Here is a 17770-nt window from a genome sequence, read left to right on the forward strand (position 1 = left end):
AACCCAATGGTTGGGCTGGGATTTCCTTTTACTTCACAGCTCAGCTTCACTTTCTTTTCCTCTGAATCCAAGGGGAAGATCACGTTGTTGGGCTCCTGAAGGAAAACTGGCCCGTGCAGCGTGTTGTCGTCTGCGTTAAACAGAGGAAAAACGTGACAGATACTTGACGGAATCTCCATGTACCCAGTGTTAAAATATAAACCAGTATCTTAGCAGCAGGATGCTTCACTCACCCTAGAAAAAGATGTGATAAAGACAGGTATTTTTAGAACAGCCAGATTTTTTTCCAAAAGCCATCGAACCTCACATGGAGTCAACATTCACAAAAACATTTGTGCACTAAATGGACTGAAACTTTACCCAAAGTTCAAACGAAGGGGAACAGGCATGATCATACTGTGATAGCACAGCTCACTTGAAATCAGAATGCTTAGCTTCCCTTTTAAGCACTGAAATATTTTCTATGTAAATTAAAAAACCTCATTATTAAATACAGCTACAGAAAGTAAGGACTTTCTGTCTTTTAGCTGAATGGAAGGAGACTTGCTTGAGCATTTTCTGATTGCGTTCTGCCCTATCATCTTCATGGCAGACCTGTTCTTGCAGAGCACCGATGGGGCAAAGGGCAACTGTGTGGGCCATCAGGGTGCTGCTGCCGGTACCCGCGACCTGCCGAGCGCAGGGACTCACAGGGACACGAGCACAGACATCACTTCGGCAAGGCAGGCACGCTGCCGTACAGTCTGCTGCCAGACACCCATCTTGATGGACACGCAGGAAATTTGTGGGTATAGGTCAGAGCAGAATGAATAAATAAAATATAAAGGTGATGGGAGGTACAAAAAATAAGAAAGAAAAAGGAATAAACAGAAGACGATGAATCTTCCCGGTGGGAGTAGGGTGAGAATGGATGTGAATAGCTCTCATACCCCCCCGACACTGGGAAATCAGCTGGATTGATTAGGGATGGAACAATAGCTCTTTACTTCAGGGAGAAAATCCTGTCGTCTCCACAGAAGGATTTCAGAGAGACTTTGCCAGGAAGATTACAACGGAGCAAGCTCTCCCCTGCGACTCCTCCCTCGGGCAGCACCACAAAAGAGAATGCACTAGGCATACAGTCATATCAGTTGTATTTATCTTTATTTTTAATTATATGTTAACAATATCTGACTGAGACTCATCTATTATTCAAAACACATTTCACATAATCTCTAGCTTTAAATTATACCTGTGTGCAACTTACTGTTGCTGGCAGAAAAAGATAATAAAAATCATAAAGCATGCAGGGCTAGATTATGGTATCCTGACTGGTTTCTGAGACCCAGGGCTGCTTCACTTCTTAAAGTCTCATTCATTGTAAGAGAATATTACAATCTGGCCCATAAAGATTATAGCTCCAAGTACTACATTAATGGGTTTGAAAACAAGAGAATTAAAATACATTCTAATTTATCCAGTTTTCTAACTGTAAAATACAGAAGCTGTATTTTCGGGTCCTGTGTAAGAGTCCCTTCAACTCCCATAGCCAAGGAGCGTGATTGTGCCAGGACGGGCACAAACCAGACTATCCCAGCTAATCCAGTTAGCGAACCGTGCTGACTCAGGTACGCGTGGCATCGGCTCTGTCATCTGCCTCACACCCCTGCCCAGGACTCAAGTCACGCTATGCTGTCATCTACTGTTACTTCAACTTTGGTGTGTCAATTTATATCGTATCACACCACGCTAAAGGTCGAGTTCTTCGTCCTCCTCCCATCACAAGAAAATACACCTTGCATTAAAAAGTAGACAGCTCACCTACTTGAGTTGGGAAACCAACACACAAACAAATCTAAGGGTCCAAATGTGTCCCTGCATGTCCAGGACATCCCTTGGCTTCGGGATCAGGGGCCAGACCGTTACAGTGCAGCGTCCTGGGGTGAGACACTGGTCTTCAAGGTATAATGAAACTGGTCCACATGATGCAATGGGGCACTGGGCAGGGAGTTACATTTGCAAGAAGCTTTACAATCTGCGTGTATAATTAATAAGCAAAACATACCAGACAAAAGGTAAACAACTACGAAGGCAGAAATAGTCACAAATAGGTGAAAAGACTAAATAACCTAATTTGCCTAAGCAAAAATAGAAGCGCACAAAAAATCAAACCGCTCTCTAAATATTACAACGTCTGCTGCTGGCACTGTTTAACATCCAGCTTTTATATGGCAAAAAACACTTGCCGTTCCTGTTAGCCAGCAAGAAGAAAAGCTCTGGTGCGACTACTGCTTGGCTTTCAAGAGAACAGCGTTGGGTCAGGCAGGGAGAAGCTCTGAAAGCAGCTGCCAGGGTATCAGGGGAATGGAAGAGGAGGAAAAACCTTGCAACACTGGGTAGATAAAATTTTTTTGAGTGCCTTTCTTCTTTCTCTTCTTGCTGCCTGTGTATAACCAAGATAAGCAAGTCCAAACTGTTTAATCTTCAGCTTGTAGAGTCCTTTTGCTACAGTCTAATGCGTGATTGAAATCACTGCAGCCCAGATCCCAACGCAGGGTGTGACAAGAGTTGAGTCACAGTACCTTACAGAAGAGGAGGATTTGGTTCAAAGAACACTAAATATTCACTAATAAATAAAATGAACTGCCATCTAGATTCTTACAGGTGGAAAACTAGAAGTACCTGTACCATATATAGTCCATTTCTGACTAACTTGCAATGCTACTGGGGAGAAACAGACCTCAGGTGTTCAGTGTCAGCACAGGCAAATGCATTTGCTCTACTACAGTGCCTGATTTTGCGGGAGCAAAGTTTTACTATCCAAATAACTTTTAAATATGAATTTTACTCTTAAAAAAAAAAAAAAAGTGGTAATTTCATTTCTGTTGCAGTAATGCTCAGGGACCTGCAACCACAGAACAACATATTTAGCTTTTCACTGATGAAGACCGCTACGGGTTTGATCAACGGAAGCCCACCGATACCAGGAGGCAATTTTTTCCTGAGCTTAGCAGGCTTTTCCCTTGCCCTTCTCACCAGACTGTGTTCATCAGGCTCTCTTCTGGTCGCTTCATCTAACAGAACAATGAAGCAGTGCATATGAGTATACATAAACACGAAAGCTGCTCAGTTATTTTAGCTCACTTCGCTCTCTATGATTTCCAGCAGCTACCACGTAACCTATGCTACTCCTTACATGTTTGCTACTGTCCTGGGAAAATACAATAAGTAACCTTCCCGGACAAGCTAACTGCTGGGACACTCTCCCAGTGACAGATATTATTTTTCTAAGTTACGTTTCTTTTGCCCAAGTCTGAAATGAATTAACCCAGAAAACACACTGAGCTGCCCTCAGCTTAAGACAAGTTGCAAACAAGATTGGTTACCAAAAAGCATTTCTTTTTTCCCTGTCAGATGAAACAAATGTACTACGGCTCTGGGTCTGCCTCTTTTGAGACAAGTGTGTTTCTGTCAGTATGATGCAGGATATAGGAAATTTCAATAGATTTCATGATAAAAGAAACATATTTAAACACAGTACGAGATATATGTCCATATGCTGTTGGACAGAATGTGATAGATAATTTAGAGGAACATTCTGCTACCCTAGCTTCCGCTGAGATGTATATTTTTTTCCTAGTTAATCACAAAATCTATTAAAAATGCCAGATTAATTTAAATACATTCCAAATGAAGACCATGTGTTCTGTGTCCCTCCAGTACCCAAACTTCAGAGCCAGCACATCCAGTAGGATGCTAAATGCTTGTCGTCTCTCTGCAATTTTGAGGAACTGAAACATGAAGAATGTCAACTGAGGTTAATTCACACGAACAGGTGAAACTATTCCTATTCTCTCTGAACATTAAGCCCAGTGATGGATATCGTTACCTGAATAGAACTGCTTTAATTTTCATTGAAAGTTATGGCCAATTTGAGAGAAGGTTTAATTGAATATTCCACACTGTAGGGAAAGATAATAACTAAACTGAAGAGAGAATTCTTGGAATATATCCAGTATAAATGATAAAAACCCTTTCCTTGTTTGCTGCTGAGGGAATTGGTTTCTGCTATGTGTGCTGGTGTGTTTTCATACAGCGCTACAAGTCAGTATTTCTTCGAGACAAAACTGCACCTTGGGAAGAGCAACTCTTCAGGAAACTGGAAAGTGAAATGTATAGGACAGCTCAAGGGCATGGCTGATTAACACAACAGCCTGCTCTTCAAGGTTAGTCAGCTGCATTATGTCCTCCTGAACAAGAGGAGACTGAATTGGATGGCTTGCTCTTCATTTTTTTGTGTATCACTTCTACTATCACATCAACTGCACACACAAATGGTGTTAACGGCTTTGAAATTATACGACATTTTTACATCAGCCCTGCTAAAGGTGCTTCCCATTCAAAAGAATCAAAAGAATGTATTTAAAAAAAAGAAGATTTAAAAAGCCTGGTATGAAGTGTTATTTTTAAGGGAAGCTCTGCATCTCAGGAGACAATCACCAGCCTTTCTCCACCGTCGAGATGTTAATCGTTCCCGTCTGCCACTGCACCACGGCTGACCCACATGTTTATGCAATAATTAAGAAAGATTAAGATAGAGAACAAAACAACAACAAAAAGCATGTATTTCCAAAAGGAGCAAAGCCAAAACAAATGATGAGGCTCTTTCCCTCGCTCTCATCACCACCACTGCCATACTCTGAGCTGTGGGAGCAAAGCACCCTCCCAGAGCTCTTGTCTGGGACATCCCCCGCGGGCTGCGCTTCTGGGCTGAGAAGCTGGATGGGGGAGAGCCTGGGGGAGAGCCACCACCTCTCCCTACGCCTCGCAGCACCAGGCTGCAGGGCTGGGCTTGTCTTGCAGCACCCTACAGGTCTCCAACAGGGACTGCGAGCCAGACGGCTCTTCCTGTTGTCACCTCTCCTTTCTGACACACTTCGGTTTCCCAGATTGCTGCTGTACCACGTACAAGTGGAGTTAAAGTGGAAAGCCACGCTTGACAGGTGACATCTGATAGGCAAGCATCTGATACCCGAGTTCAAAAGCAGTGTCAGATATTCCTCAGAGACAGTAACACAGCCATAAAAATCCAGAGGCTCAGAAGACAGGAAGAAATAAATCTTCACTCTCGTAAATGCAGGCGTGGAAGAGCTGCAGAATTTGAAATGGAGACTGCAATGGTCTGACGACTCCATTTATGAGTGACCCAAGCATCAGGAGTGATTTGAACTAAAGACAGGGTTAAATGCATCCACCCCAAGGCGAGCGTGCTCTGCCCTCTGCAGACGCCCGGGGTCCGTCAGCCGGGGGAGGGCAGAAGCCAGCCCCCCACCTGCCACTGCCTGGGCTGCGCAGAAGCAGAGGGGCAAACGCCCGCCAGGGATCCGGGTCCAGCTCAGGGAGCTCATCTGTGATGCCTCCTGTTCACTCTGACTGTCTGTACTGCAGCGGTACCGCAATTTCACCTACTGAAATGCCACATGATTAATTATAGCAAATGTCATCAAGTCAAAACTTTTCAACTAAGACGCTGCTACCTGCTCCGTACACCCAAAAGCCAGCAAGTTCTCCCTCTGCCTCACCTACTGGGTCTGGACAGCCGGGAGGAGGCAATTCCTGACGCAGCGTAATGAGTGACTTGTCCTACAACAAAAACCTTATTTAACAGAATGTAATTTGCGTTCTCTTAGTAAGTCAACAGCATGATTCGGATCACAGATGTTCTCTTCAGCATACAATAAAAGCGTGTTTCTCCATTACTGCAGAAATCACAAGTTTCTTCACCAAGCAGCCTTCTCCCTGAGTCATCGCATCTGACATCAGGAAAATAAACTGATAAACTTGCATTACTCTACTAAGGATGGAATCAGTCCACGATAAAGCCATGAATAATTATAAGACAACCACAGTAATAACAGCAATAATATTAATAATACTAGTAATACAATAGAAGAGCATTGGGGCATCTGTGGGTCCTCTGCTGAAATACCAGTTGCAAAAGCTAACACAGAACTGGCTGCTTGTTCATTAATGATCAGGTTATTTGTTGACCTCCAGTGCTGGAATAGTAGAAATGACCAAAGGAATATTTTTGAAAGATACTTTTAAATACATAAATAATAGTCAGGCTTGTTCTGATGTCTTATAAGTTAAGCTCTAGCCCTAAGGAAATCATTCAGCAGAGTTACATATCCAACCCTAGAAACACAGGATTATGACAGGAAATTAAAATACTGTCCCTACCTAGCACAATACATCTATTGCTACCATTGGGCAGTAATAAAAAAAAAATCCACATTTTTCTTCTTGAAGTAACAAAGACCTATATTCTGTTTTTAGATGATGAATAATACCACAGTTTCACCAAGGTTCTCAAAAGCTGCTGCACAGCACATCTATTCTGAATGTGTTCAAATATATTGTCGCTAGGAATAAAGACACTAAACCTGCATTATCTAAAAACCCACTGGAGACTGGTTGTTTTTCTATTATCTAAATAATGCTCTATGAACTAAATGATTGTTGTTGTTGTGCACATGCAGCTCTCGCGGATTTGAGCTGCGACCAGAAATTCACCCGCCAGGATGCCATCAGCACAGTGCTGAACCGAGCCCAGGTCACAACGCAGCTCTTCAGCTGCAGGACACATTTCTCCTTGGTTACTTTCTTCATTCTCCCCTAAGGCCATGGCTGTAACAACTCATGGTACTGTGTCATTACTTAATTGGTCAAATCTGCTGGATACAAGCACAAAACCAGTCACACTCTCACATTAGCTCATGTTCCTTTTGTCTCACCAGTGGACACGGAGACCAAACGCTCACAGCGACCAAACACCAGCGCTTCTACAGCTCCCCTGTGAACAGCAGTGAAATGACAGCGATGTCTGACATCACCCGCAAAGGGCTGTGCTCATTCACATAAAACTCCCTGCTATGCACCTCGCCAACTGTAGTCGAACATCTTGAAAACGGCACTTACTTGCCAATGCAAATGTTGTCTTTTTGCCACTCTGCTTTTGAATACTGTGTATTTAGGAATCAAGTTTAGAGCATCTCCAACAACTGGATTATACAGAGCCTTAGATGAAATACTGGTGTTTAACGTATTTCATGGTTTTGGGTTTTTTTTGTTTTTTTTAATTCTTTCAGCTCAGGACATGGCATACTTTCAACCAAGGATATTGGTCAATGACAGAGAAATTTGTCCTTAAGGGAGACACAACTGCAGCTCACGGTCTGCTCCATCCATGGCACTGATCTCAACCACCGAGCAGCAGCTTGGAGACATTCTGCCTCCACCCGCTGTCCTCGTCCACCACCAGGCATACGGGCAGCCTGTCACAGCCGCAGCAGGGGCAGCAGCCACGTCCCGCGCCAGATGAATCGCAGCCTTGGGTTCTTGTAGTCCTGTGCTGTTGGCAATGGTGGCTTCCAGAGCGGTTTGTAACCTCCCAGGCAAGCACTGGCAAAGTCCAACCATGAGGACTGTTGCCAGGGTCTACGGATCCTGACTGCACCTGTATCTTGAAGCTAGCAACTGATACTGGGCTGATTTTTTTCCATCCCTGTTGAAAACGAGCCTGGGATGCAATGGGCAAAGACTATGGCTCAGGCTGAAAAAGGCTTTTGCTTGGTAACAGACTTGAACCTGTGAAATTCTTTCAGAAAGCTGTTGCCAGCATCCTAGATTATTAGAAATCTTTGTATTGACACTTGTCGGTTTGACATTACCTTCACCTCTGACCAAGGCGCAGCACGGCACGTCACCGTGCACACAAAGTTGCCTTCAACTGTTCTTCAACCTCCTCCCGAACTCTGCAGACCCCTGCAGTGCTGGGTGTTCTCGTATACAGCTATCTGTGGACGTGGTATTGTAAATGTTTCAAAGGTCTGTACTCATTACCTATTGATTTATTAGTAAAAATAACGGTATTGATATAATTGCTGTCTTCCAAGAACACATACCATTATTATAAGATTTTTTCAGTTGTCTTGAGTATGACAGAGACTTTAAAGTGGGTATTAAAAAAAAACAAACCCAAACCGAAACAGTAGTAGTAGATCTCTCTGTGTATTTTAAAGCCACATATTTCCTTTCTGCAATACCTCCCTCAACTTCATTTGATTTTAATCCTTCATGTAATAAGGAAGGTGTGTAAAAGCCAGGCTAACAAATGCTATCCTCCCCACCCCACACGCAGACAGTATAAAGTTATGAAATACTCATATTGTAAAAGCCTCTTTCCTTAAAAATCCTGGATCCTTAGAAAAGAAAAGTCCCTGGGGCAATACCCTATAATCTCTGCATCATCTGTTGTTTGAAAAACAAAGACAAGCCTGGCAATGTGTGCAGGCTCTCAATTGATCGAGGAGCCCAACTCTGTAGAAATCTTCAAGGTGAACGGAACTCTCCCTGGCACATTGCTTCAAGGTGATGCCCATTTTTTTCTTTTCAGGTTTAAGTACCTTAGCCACTGACAGCAGTAAAGCTGATTCCTCCTAACTTTTTATCTGGTTATTTACAGAGAGGTTTAGGCAATGGATTCCCTTCTCAAATATTTGTGAATAAGCAGATGAAATTACCAGCGCCTCGTGAGCGATGCAGTCCTGCTCCCGGCGAGCAAGGGATAATCAGTCTGGCACGCTCCGAGCGAAACACTGGGAACCTAATTTGCACTATGTCACTGGTCAGAAAATGCACATATGCTGGTTCAGCTTGTCAACGGGGCACTGTAAATCTGCTTGTTCTGGGTCATGGGCACACATTTTGCAATTACGGCAAGAAAACACATCGCTGTATATGAGCGAATACATCAGGGATGACTTTGACGTTTAGCTGCACAGTATTAAGAGAAGCAGTGCTGAAAGCTGTCATAACAAGCCCTTGCTAATGCCCAGAGCAGGCAGTGCTGCTGAGTAATTATGGGAATATCTGGAATGCTTTCCCAGGAGCAGACCAGCATTCGACTAGCACGCATGACTCACTGTCAACACGCAGGCACAAAACTTATAAAACATGAACAAAGCAGAGGGTAAAGCAGGAATTTGTTAACTCCACACACAATATGTACATTTCTACTTCTCTGTTTGGGTTTGGCAATACTTGAAGAACACTTCCATATCCCTGGGACAATACTGTACTAGGACACAGGTGACAAAATTTCATCATCTCCGTCTGTTGGGAGCTGTGTCTTCTCCCATGTTAGTCATCTGCAGGCACTAGTCAGATGCAGGCAAGGTGTGCAGCTTTGATTTAGTTGACAACTGCTTAACAGAGATGAGCATACAAAAGCAGAGAGTGTGCTAACACAGCCGTGGGTCTGCCCGCGGGTCTACCCGTCACTGAACAGGGACAGACGAGGTACCTGTCTCTCTTGGACGACTTCTAAAATGCTCTCCCATGGCTCACTCTGTCTCTGGTTCCTCTACATTTGCCTGTGATTCTGCAGAAGAGCTACTTTATTTTCATCTAGAATAGTCCAGATTGTATTAGAAGCGTTCAGTTTAAATGCCTTCAAAAAATAATTCTGACCTAGCAAGTCTGTTTTTAAAAAAACCTGAAGAATAAAGGTAGTGTCCATCTAAAGCAAGGCAGCCAAGTCGTTTATTCATTTCCTTTCAATCTTCTAAAAGCATACAAATTTTGGAAAAAAACAGCTGCTTTTCACAAAGATTTTTTTAATACATGAGGGCTAGTTGGGCGGGGCGGAGCGGAAATGGCAGAACTGAACTGTAAACACATCCCTGCAAAAAAAGCTTGGAATTTGCAAATTCTCCAACTGAATTTTAATATAGAGTAAGAAAAGAGCACGTGGGAGACGCGTACGGTTTCTCCCACGACACACACACATTCACAGCTATGAAGGACAGTAGTCGGTCATTTCCAAACTCCGGGAAGGCTGCAGGGACCACCTCACCTTTACATCAGCGGTACTCCTCCGCTCCGGGTACGTGTAGCTCCCTACGGCGCACACGCACCACAGACTCAACACGGTGTTTACACGCGGCCCCACCAGCAAACACTTCACATTCAGTAACTGATGGAAAGAAAAGTCTGGGGGAGGGAGTCAGCTATAGGGGAATGAGGTGAGCACGGTTTTTGTACCCTCTCTATCACAGACTACTGGCACAGGCACCTTTTAAGCATCTGCTTCATTTCAGATATTACACTGTGCATTTTTGTTACTACTTCTAGCAAGTTTAGTCCTCGCCTTAAGAAAAACAGACAAAATTTCAATGTAACAAATTACAGCGTAACTGAAAGAATGGTGAGAGGGGGAAGCCTCATGTTTATAACGAGTATTAATTATTTATCTTTATAATAATAAATAATTTATTATAATTATTAATAATAAATTAATAATTTGTATTTTTGGTGCAAGATTGTCAGCATCAGCTTGTAATGGTGTCTGGTTGCCCTGAATGCAAGCCTGATGGCATCCTCAGTATCTCGGGTTTAAACAGAACCAACTTGTTGCGGAAAAGAGAAAAACCTCTCTTTTAAAAGTTCTACAAAGAGGTAAATTAAAGCCATTCCTGCAGTTCTCGCTGTACTGCCCGCCCTCTTGAGATGTGTCAGGCATCACGCTGCACGGTATCATGACGCTGAGCAGGCTCCTGGCCGTGGACGGGAAAACCTTGCTAGCTCTTCCCGCTGCTGCTAAAGCAAGAAAGTGTTTAATCCTGTAAACAGGATCCTACGCTATAATCTGAAACTGCCTACGTTACACAAATGGATTTGAGGTATTCGAAGTCTGCTGTTGGGACACTGGGCTGGCACCTCAGCTGGTGCAGATCTCTGTAACTTCACTGAAATCATCGGAATTGCACCAATTCAGGGCACACTTGAGGAGCTGTCCCATAATTTTTTTTATTTTATCTTTTTTTAATGTTTCTGTAACCCTCAGCAGAGCAGGAACAGAAAGTGTTCCCACTCTCCAGCGGGCGATTCCCTGCACGGAGAAGCCGTGGCGTGGAGGGGAGCTGCCACAGCTCCAGCTGCCAGGAGGCACGAGCAACTGGCACCGTGTTCTGCCCTGCACAGCCACCCCCCACACCTGCAGCGCCCACAGAGACTCAGATCACAGAATGGTAGGGGTTGGAAGGGACCTCTGTGGGTCATCTAGTCCAACCCTCCTGCCAAAGCAGGGTCACCTATAGTAGGTTGTAGAGGACCTTGTCCAGGTGGGGCTGGAATATCTCCAGAGAAGGAGACTCCACAGCCTCCCTGGGCAGCCTGGGCCAGGGCTCCGGCACCCTCAGAGGGAAGAAGTTCTTCCTCGTGTTCAGCTGGAGCTTCCTCTGCTTCAGTTTGTGCCCGTTGCCCCTTGTCCTGTCGCTGGGCACCACTGGAAAGAGTCTGGCCCCGTCCTCCTGACACCCACCCTGCAGATATTTATAAGCATTTCTAAGGTCCTCTCTCAGCCTTCTCTTCTCCAGGCTGAACAAGCCCAGCTCCCTCAGCCTCTCCTCGTAGTGGAGATGCTCCAGTCCCCTCACCATCCTTGTAGCCCTCTGCTGGACTCTCTCCAGTAGCTCTTCATCTTTCTTGAACTGATGTCTTTCTTGACTCCCCACCTCCTTTTTCTGGAAGTCACCATTTAACCTCATTTATTCTGTTTGGTCATCCCTGCAGAGGGACTAGACCCTCCACGCACACGCAGACACGCAAACACAAAATTCCACACAAATGTGGCATTAAAATGAACGCCGCTGAATGCCGAATTGATGGGCGGCTTAAATCAGGTTCCCCGAGGTCAATCAGTAACACATCACAAGAGCAACTGCGAGTACAGTTTGTACAATCTGCCCATGGATGGCATGTACTCCTTTAATTTTTTAAAAACGTTACGAACTTTAAGTAACGTAGCAGGGAAAAAGATATCAGTAATAGCTGTCAAAAACCTGACTTTTATGACTTCTTACACTGCAATTTAGCACCCTCACAAACTGCTCAGATTGATGGCATTTCCAAGTAAAATCTTTATTCTATCTGATGTAGCACTACAGGTCAAGCTTTCAAACGTTCCTCGCTCTCATTTCAGCAGCAGTGCGGTGGGGTTGCCTCATAAATGGAGTTCATCCCAAACGTTTCATTTAAATCTCCACCACCCAGCGCAGCTTTGGGAAGAGCAGCTCATTTTTAAGGTGTTTCTTATAACAGGAGAACGCTCCCAGAAACACAGTCCTTCATGCAATATAAGGACATCAGAGAGCAGCAATTACCAAACAACACAGCCTATCCCAACGACAAAATTTCACTTTTCTTTGCTTATGGAGACTTCTGGTTCTCCACCTGGAGGAAGCTGATACTTCAAACACAAACGTCATGCAAGATGTAGTGACTTGTGAACAAGCACTGCCTGTTAGACTTTGACCCGATGCAAACAGCACTTTCCATAAACAATTTGCAAACCAGCATCACTGTGACAGACAGTAAAACAGTCTACCACAGCTTCCAAGGCCTTCCACCGCCGTGGTGACCAAGGAGGAGTCAGGCGAGTGTCAGGCAGCAGCGGTGCCACTGCGGACCGACGCACGGCGATTTACAGGAGTCTGTCCTCTCTGCCTGCCTGCAGCTTGTCACCCGGAGGCACCGAGGATAAACACAAAATAATTGCATCTCCAGAGATGAAATACAGCTAGTTGCCCCCCCAGGGAGGCTCCTGTTTTGCTGTTAGACAAATGACATTAGGAAAAGCTCTGAAGAAGTGCACCACAATAAAACGAATACAGAGATAAAAAAGAAATCCAGTATCAATACGGAAAGCAAGTGAAAAGTTGAATGGAAGGGAGATGGCATGGGGATTTTTTTAGGAGAAAGTTACATGACCGCAGCCTATTACTTTAGAATTAAAACCCAATTTATTTTACTGTTCAACATGAAATTATGTTTTACCGTATTTCAAACAAATCAGTCACTACTTAATATCCACTTATGCCAAACCAGCAAGTTGCTGCAGCCTTTGTAGAAGTCATAGATTAGAACTTCAGTCCAAACTAAGAAATCTTATCCTTTGCTATATTTTACTATAAATAGCCCAAAATACCAGGAAGATGCCAAAACAGGAGTTGATGTGCATTACTCATCTGAATGCTGTGACCATCTGCAGCACTTCAGCAACTGGGAGACAACCAGCTCCAGGACAGCATTTTTTCTTTTGATAAATTACGAGTCAGAAGTTAAAAGCAAGAAAATTAACGAAAATCATATAATTTCATTCTAGTGAAGAGAAGGCTTAACTGGTAATCAAAATAATGTGCACTGCTTCAGTAAGTTTTTCATTACAATTAGAAAAATAATGGCTTTCTCCGTTTAGAAAATTAAGGATTATACTGGATTGAGAACTGCACTATGAAGAGCCTCCAGACTGGCTTTTTAGATGCCTCAAAAACAAGAAAGAATTTCTATAAGCAGCCTTTTATCTGGAATGGAGAGCTTCGGTTTTAACTTCAAGTACGCTACCACACTCCATAACGAAGAATACGCAAAGTAATTAAACCCAGAATAACTCTTTATGGAGCACTTTGGTAGTACTCTGTTGTCTCGTTAGAGCACTGTTCTGTGAGCAGCAAGAAATCAAAGCCATGGAGGAAGTTTCTCTTGACCCGTTTGCTTCTCAACCCATCGTACCTGAGAGCGCTTCAAACGAGAAGTGCCGCTGCTCTCAGCACTGCAGCTGCTGGAGAAGTTTGTAAGAGCACTGAGGTAGTGGCCAAAAATAGTTCAAAGACGTGAGAATGAATGCCTTTTTTAATATGCAAGAGATGGAAATGATAATACATAATTAACACAATGTGAGAATATATAACAAAAATAGTGCTAAGCTCTCTGCTGATGCATGTTGACAGCAGCATTACTGTGTAGTAGTATAGTATGGAAGAAAGTGTCCAACCAGGTGGATAAACAGGATGGTTTCCTTCACATGGGCTTGACACAGCAGTGGTTTTGCAGTACAAGCACATTTATTACCCACAGACCTTAAATACACACATCCCTCATTCTTCAATTATAATCTGTCTCATACAGTAAAAACATCTTTGTCGATGCTGGAAATGCAAAACATCACTCAAACCTGGTCTTGTCTATTCTGCACCAACATAACACACATCCCTTCGTATTACGTTGCTACGCAGTGTAGCTGTTTACAAACCTGGATACTCCACCACTCAGAAGTTTGCTCATTATTCACGAACCGAGTCTACAGCCTGCGCAGGCAACGGCTGCGGGTCCCTGAAGAACGGCACCTGGAGGAATTCAAACACTGTCCCCGTTCAAATCACCTGGAGCTGACGAAGCCTTTGCCCAAGAACTGGTCTCGAGTTTTCCATTCCATTTTTTTCCATCTCTATCATCCATTAGAAAAATATGGTGGGTTTCAATGGCAATCAACTTGTTGACTGCAGGGCATGTGACTCGAATTAAGCTTTGCAATTCGAAGAATGTACCCGAGTGATGCAATAAAAAATTTTAAAAAATGTGTTTTAGATACAATTGCAGCCATTTGCAGCCCAGTGACAACACCTTTTGCCTGGTATTGTATAAATGAAAATACGCCCCTTTAATTAGAACAGGAATTAACTCCAACAGTCAAGCTGTTAAAGTCATGTTAAATGCTGACTATGCTGACACCTCAACATCTTGCTAGTCCTTGCAATTAACATCCTCTCACTAAGCAGATTTTTCCCTGTATTAAGTCAACTACCAATTAATTACTATATCCTTGTAGGGTTTTTTTGTTGTTGTTGTTAGTATTATTACAATTTTAACTTCCTTTGTCCTTTGAACTTCTGTGTAAACTTTTCCTGAACTTTTCATTCAGTACAAACATTCCCTCAACTTCTCTCAAGTAAGCAAAAGCACGCGGAGTCACTGCCACAGCAGTGTTACTTTGCTTACCTCTAGAAAAGAATTAAAGGTATTTTAATGCTAAAGAACAAACGTGTACAGTAAAAAGTACACTGTGACCGTGTCTGCCTGCGTGGTAATGCAGTAAATATTTTCCTTAAATATTTTTCTAATCCCACAGATGATTTTTCATCTTGCTGGGCTTATTCAGTGGAAAACCAGCAAGCTCCTTCTTAAACAAGCCAACATTTTGCACCCGGAGGAGTGAATGCCCACCCAGGCGAGCCACTGAGCACACGACCCGCGCCCCATGGCGTGCCCACACACCCCACACCCTGTCTGGGTACCAGCGGTTCGCTTGGAAAAACTCATTTACTCCCTGCGCTCCCCTGCAGCTCCGACCTCCTCTCATACAGCTGTTCCGCCAACTTCCAATTCACAAAAGCAAAACCTCTTTAGAACCAAAATAAATACTAATCTTAAATTCAATGTACCCTGACAGCAAATAAGTTTGCTGTGCTTACTTCAGCATGAATAAAAAGCCCGCAAGGAGACTCCTACATAAGAGTATATTTACAAGTTCCATTACCCACTGGAGAGATTGATGTAATAAACCTATAATAAAAAGCCTCGTGTTATGGATTTCTCTAATGTTTCTTATCAAACAGCCTGTATTATCTCGGCTTGTGTATTCAATTTAAAATAGGTTTTCAATAAGTGCCTTAGAGCTAGAGGTCATTTTCACTTAGTTTTCCGACATGCAGGGACGTGTACCGTCTTTTCCTGCCCTTAGAAACTAAAAGCTGTTTGTAGCTTGGTCAAGTACGGTTTACAAAGTAGGCAGATGGATAGATTAAAGAGAACAAGAGAGGGAACATATTATCCGTATACCTATTCATATCTTACAGCTATAGCCAAAGCTACCGGGGCACAGGCCCCTTTACGCAATTTATTTTTATTACTAAGTAGAAGGGTGTAGTTGTTCCTCATGAGATAAAAGCAGTACACAGAAATTCTTTTGCCACCAATTGTCACCTTATTTGGATTTCATGCTGTCTGGCAGCAACACAGCCGAGGTTTCCCGTGACCTGCAGGCAGATTGCCCTGGATCTGCAGTAGTTACTTCACCTTTTAGGTAGAAATAGTACAAAACGGGACAACAAATGCAGTGTTTGGAGACGCAGGCAATAGCTAAGCACTTCTACCTATATAATTTTTTTTTCCTGGCACTGGATTTAACTAATAACTAATTAAGATCCAATGCAATTTACCTTAGGATGTATTTCAAATCACTGCAACATAATCATGGTAATATTTTCCTCATTTATTAAATCATTTAAATACATTGTTGGTTTTCTTCAGCCTTTACTCTGCAATGTCCCCTGCTCACTTTGAAGCAGCTTCATGGACCTATGCACACCAATTCTTATTCATCTCCCTTTGAGTGACACAATTTCTTCTGAAGCCTCTCGAATTAACCATTCAGACCCAGTGCGATCCATTTGCTGTAACCATGGGGTGCTTTTCCTCTGATTTCAGTGGACGCTGGACACGTAGCCCAGCTGTCCACTGACCACAAACAGCGAGAACGAAGCTGTACGGATTTTTACACTCTGCGTGTCAACTATTTGTGACTTTTTTCCCTTGTAATCAAGTGTCCCTTTCATTAACCATCCAGTATTAGTAATAAAAGCCCACAACTCCAAGCCCTATTTCTTACACGAAAAGAATAAACCTGTGGGTTTTTGGTAACACGTTGTTCAATGGCAGTGATTTCCCGCAGTTAGTTAACATCTTGCAGAACAAGCTGCTCAAGATGCTGGAATCGAATAAAAGCAGAGAGATTCATTTAGGCAAACAGGCAATGAAGTGGTTGGGTATTAAAGTGAAATCAGGACCCTTAATTTTATGAGAACAGCAGACACCTCTGCCATCATGCTCATTGTGACAAGGACGAAGGCCACTCAGAGGTGAGCAACAAGCTCACCATTAGAAAAGGTTAAAAATAGGGAGCTTATTGTACCTCAATCGATGCACTAGATGGACAGACATCTTCCCACGGGATACAAGATTCTTTCTAGTCACTCCAGGAACACATCCAAAAATCTCTTAAAAACCTGAGGGACACTTAAAAATTCTTTTTTTTAAAAGTGAACTTCTGTATATATGTAAAGTTCCAGCAAAGTTTTCATTTTTATCAGCTCATACGTTTTTCACTGCGGTAGTTTAACAGCAGCAGCGTGACTGCACCCTTGCTGGTCTCGAGTTGGTGGGTAATCATTGCATCGTAAGCATTTGGTGAAGACATCAAGTCATGCCTGATCTCTCCACTGAAATCACCTCTGAATGAAAAGATTTGAGGTCAAACCGCACTGTGAAGCTTATGCGTGTGTTACATGCCACATTTACTGTCTGCTTCAAGTGACATTAAATGAAGGCACCATTAAACATCTAATGGCGCCTTTCTCACCGTGGCAGACAACTGTTCACCCGCTTTTTTATCCACCAGACCGCAATGACACTGTTCTGACTGACGTTCCTGCTCCGAGTTAACAGGTTCTCACTCCCCAGAGAGCTCCCAGGCTCCTTTACACACCTGCACTTTCATTATACTGAAATACCACCATGTCTAACGACTCCTCAATCCCTTTGTTTTTTCCTCCACGGCTAACAGATCTCTGCTCTCAAACTCAAAATAAGCTGTAAGGGTAACTGGGAAGCAGGACTATGACCTGCATGTCTCACACATGCTGGGAACAAACTGGCTTCAGCACACTTAAACACTTGGCTTGCTGGCTTTTCAGCCCTGGTATTATCTCCCAAGCACTCTCACAGGTCAAGAGCTCTCCATCCAGCTTCAGCAGCTATGAAACTGGAACCTGAAGCTCGAAAACGTGAAGGGGTAGCCGAGCCATCGATGGAAAGCCCTTCAGCCACATGC

At 43.4% G+C, this 17770-nt stretch overlaps 1 protein-coding gene across 5 annotated transcripts in view; it reads right to left on the reverse strand.

Annotated features, from left to right (window-relative positions):
• LOC104331265 (contactin-4) overlaps positions 1-17770 on the reverse strand; it is a 354067-nt gene that overhangs the window by 134118 nt on the left and 202179 nt on the right. For all 5 annotated transcript variants that reach the window (XM_075432608.1, XM_075432604.1, XM_075432605.1 and 2 more), the window contains one exon: positions 4-130. In XM_075432608.1, coding sequence (XP_075288723.1) covers positions 4-130 — 127 coding nt within the window. The remainder of the gene's footprint in view (positions 1-3; positions 131-17770) is intronic.

This window comes from Opisthocomus hoazin, chromosome 11 (genome assembly GCF_030867145.1).
Source record: "Opisthocomus hoazin isolate bOpiHoa1 chromosome 11, bOpiHoa1.hap1, whole genome shotgun sequence".
Taxonomy (NCBI): Eukaryota; Metazoa; Chordata; class Aves; order Opisthocomiformes; family Opisthocomidae; genus Opisthocomus; species Opisthocomus hoazin.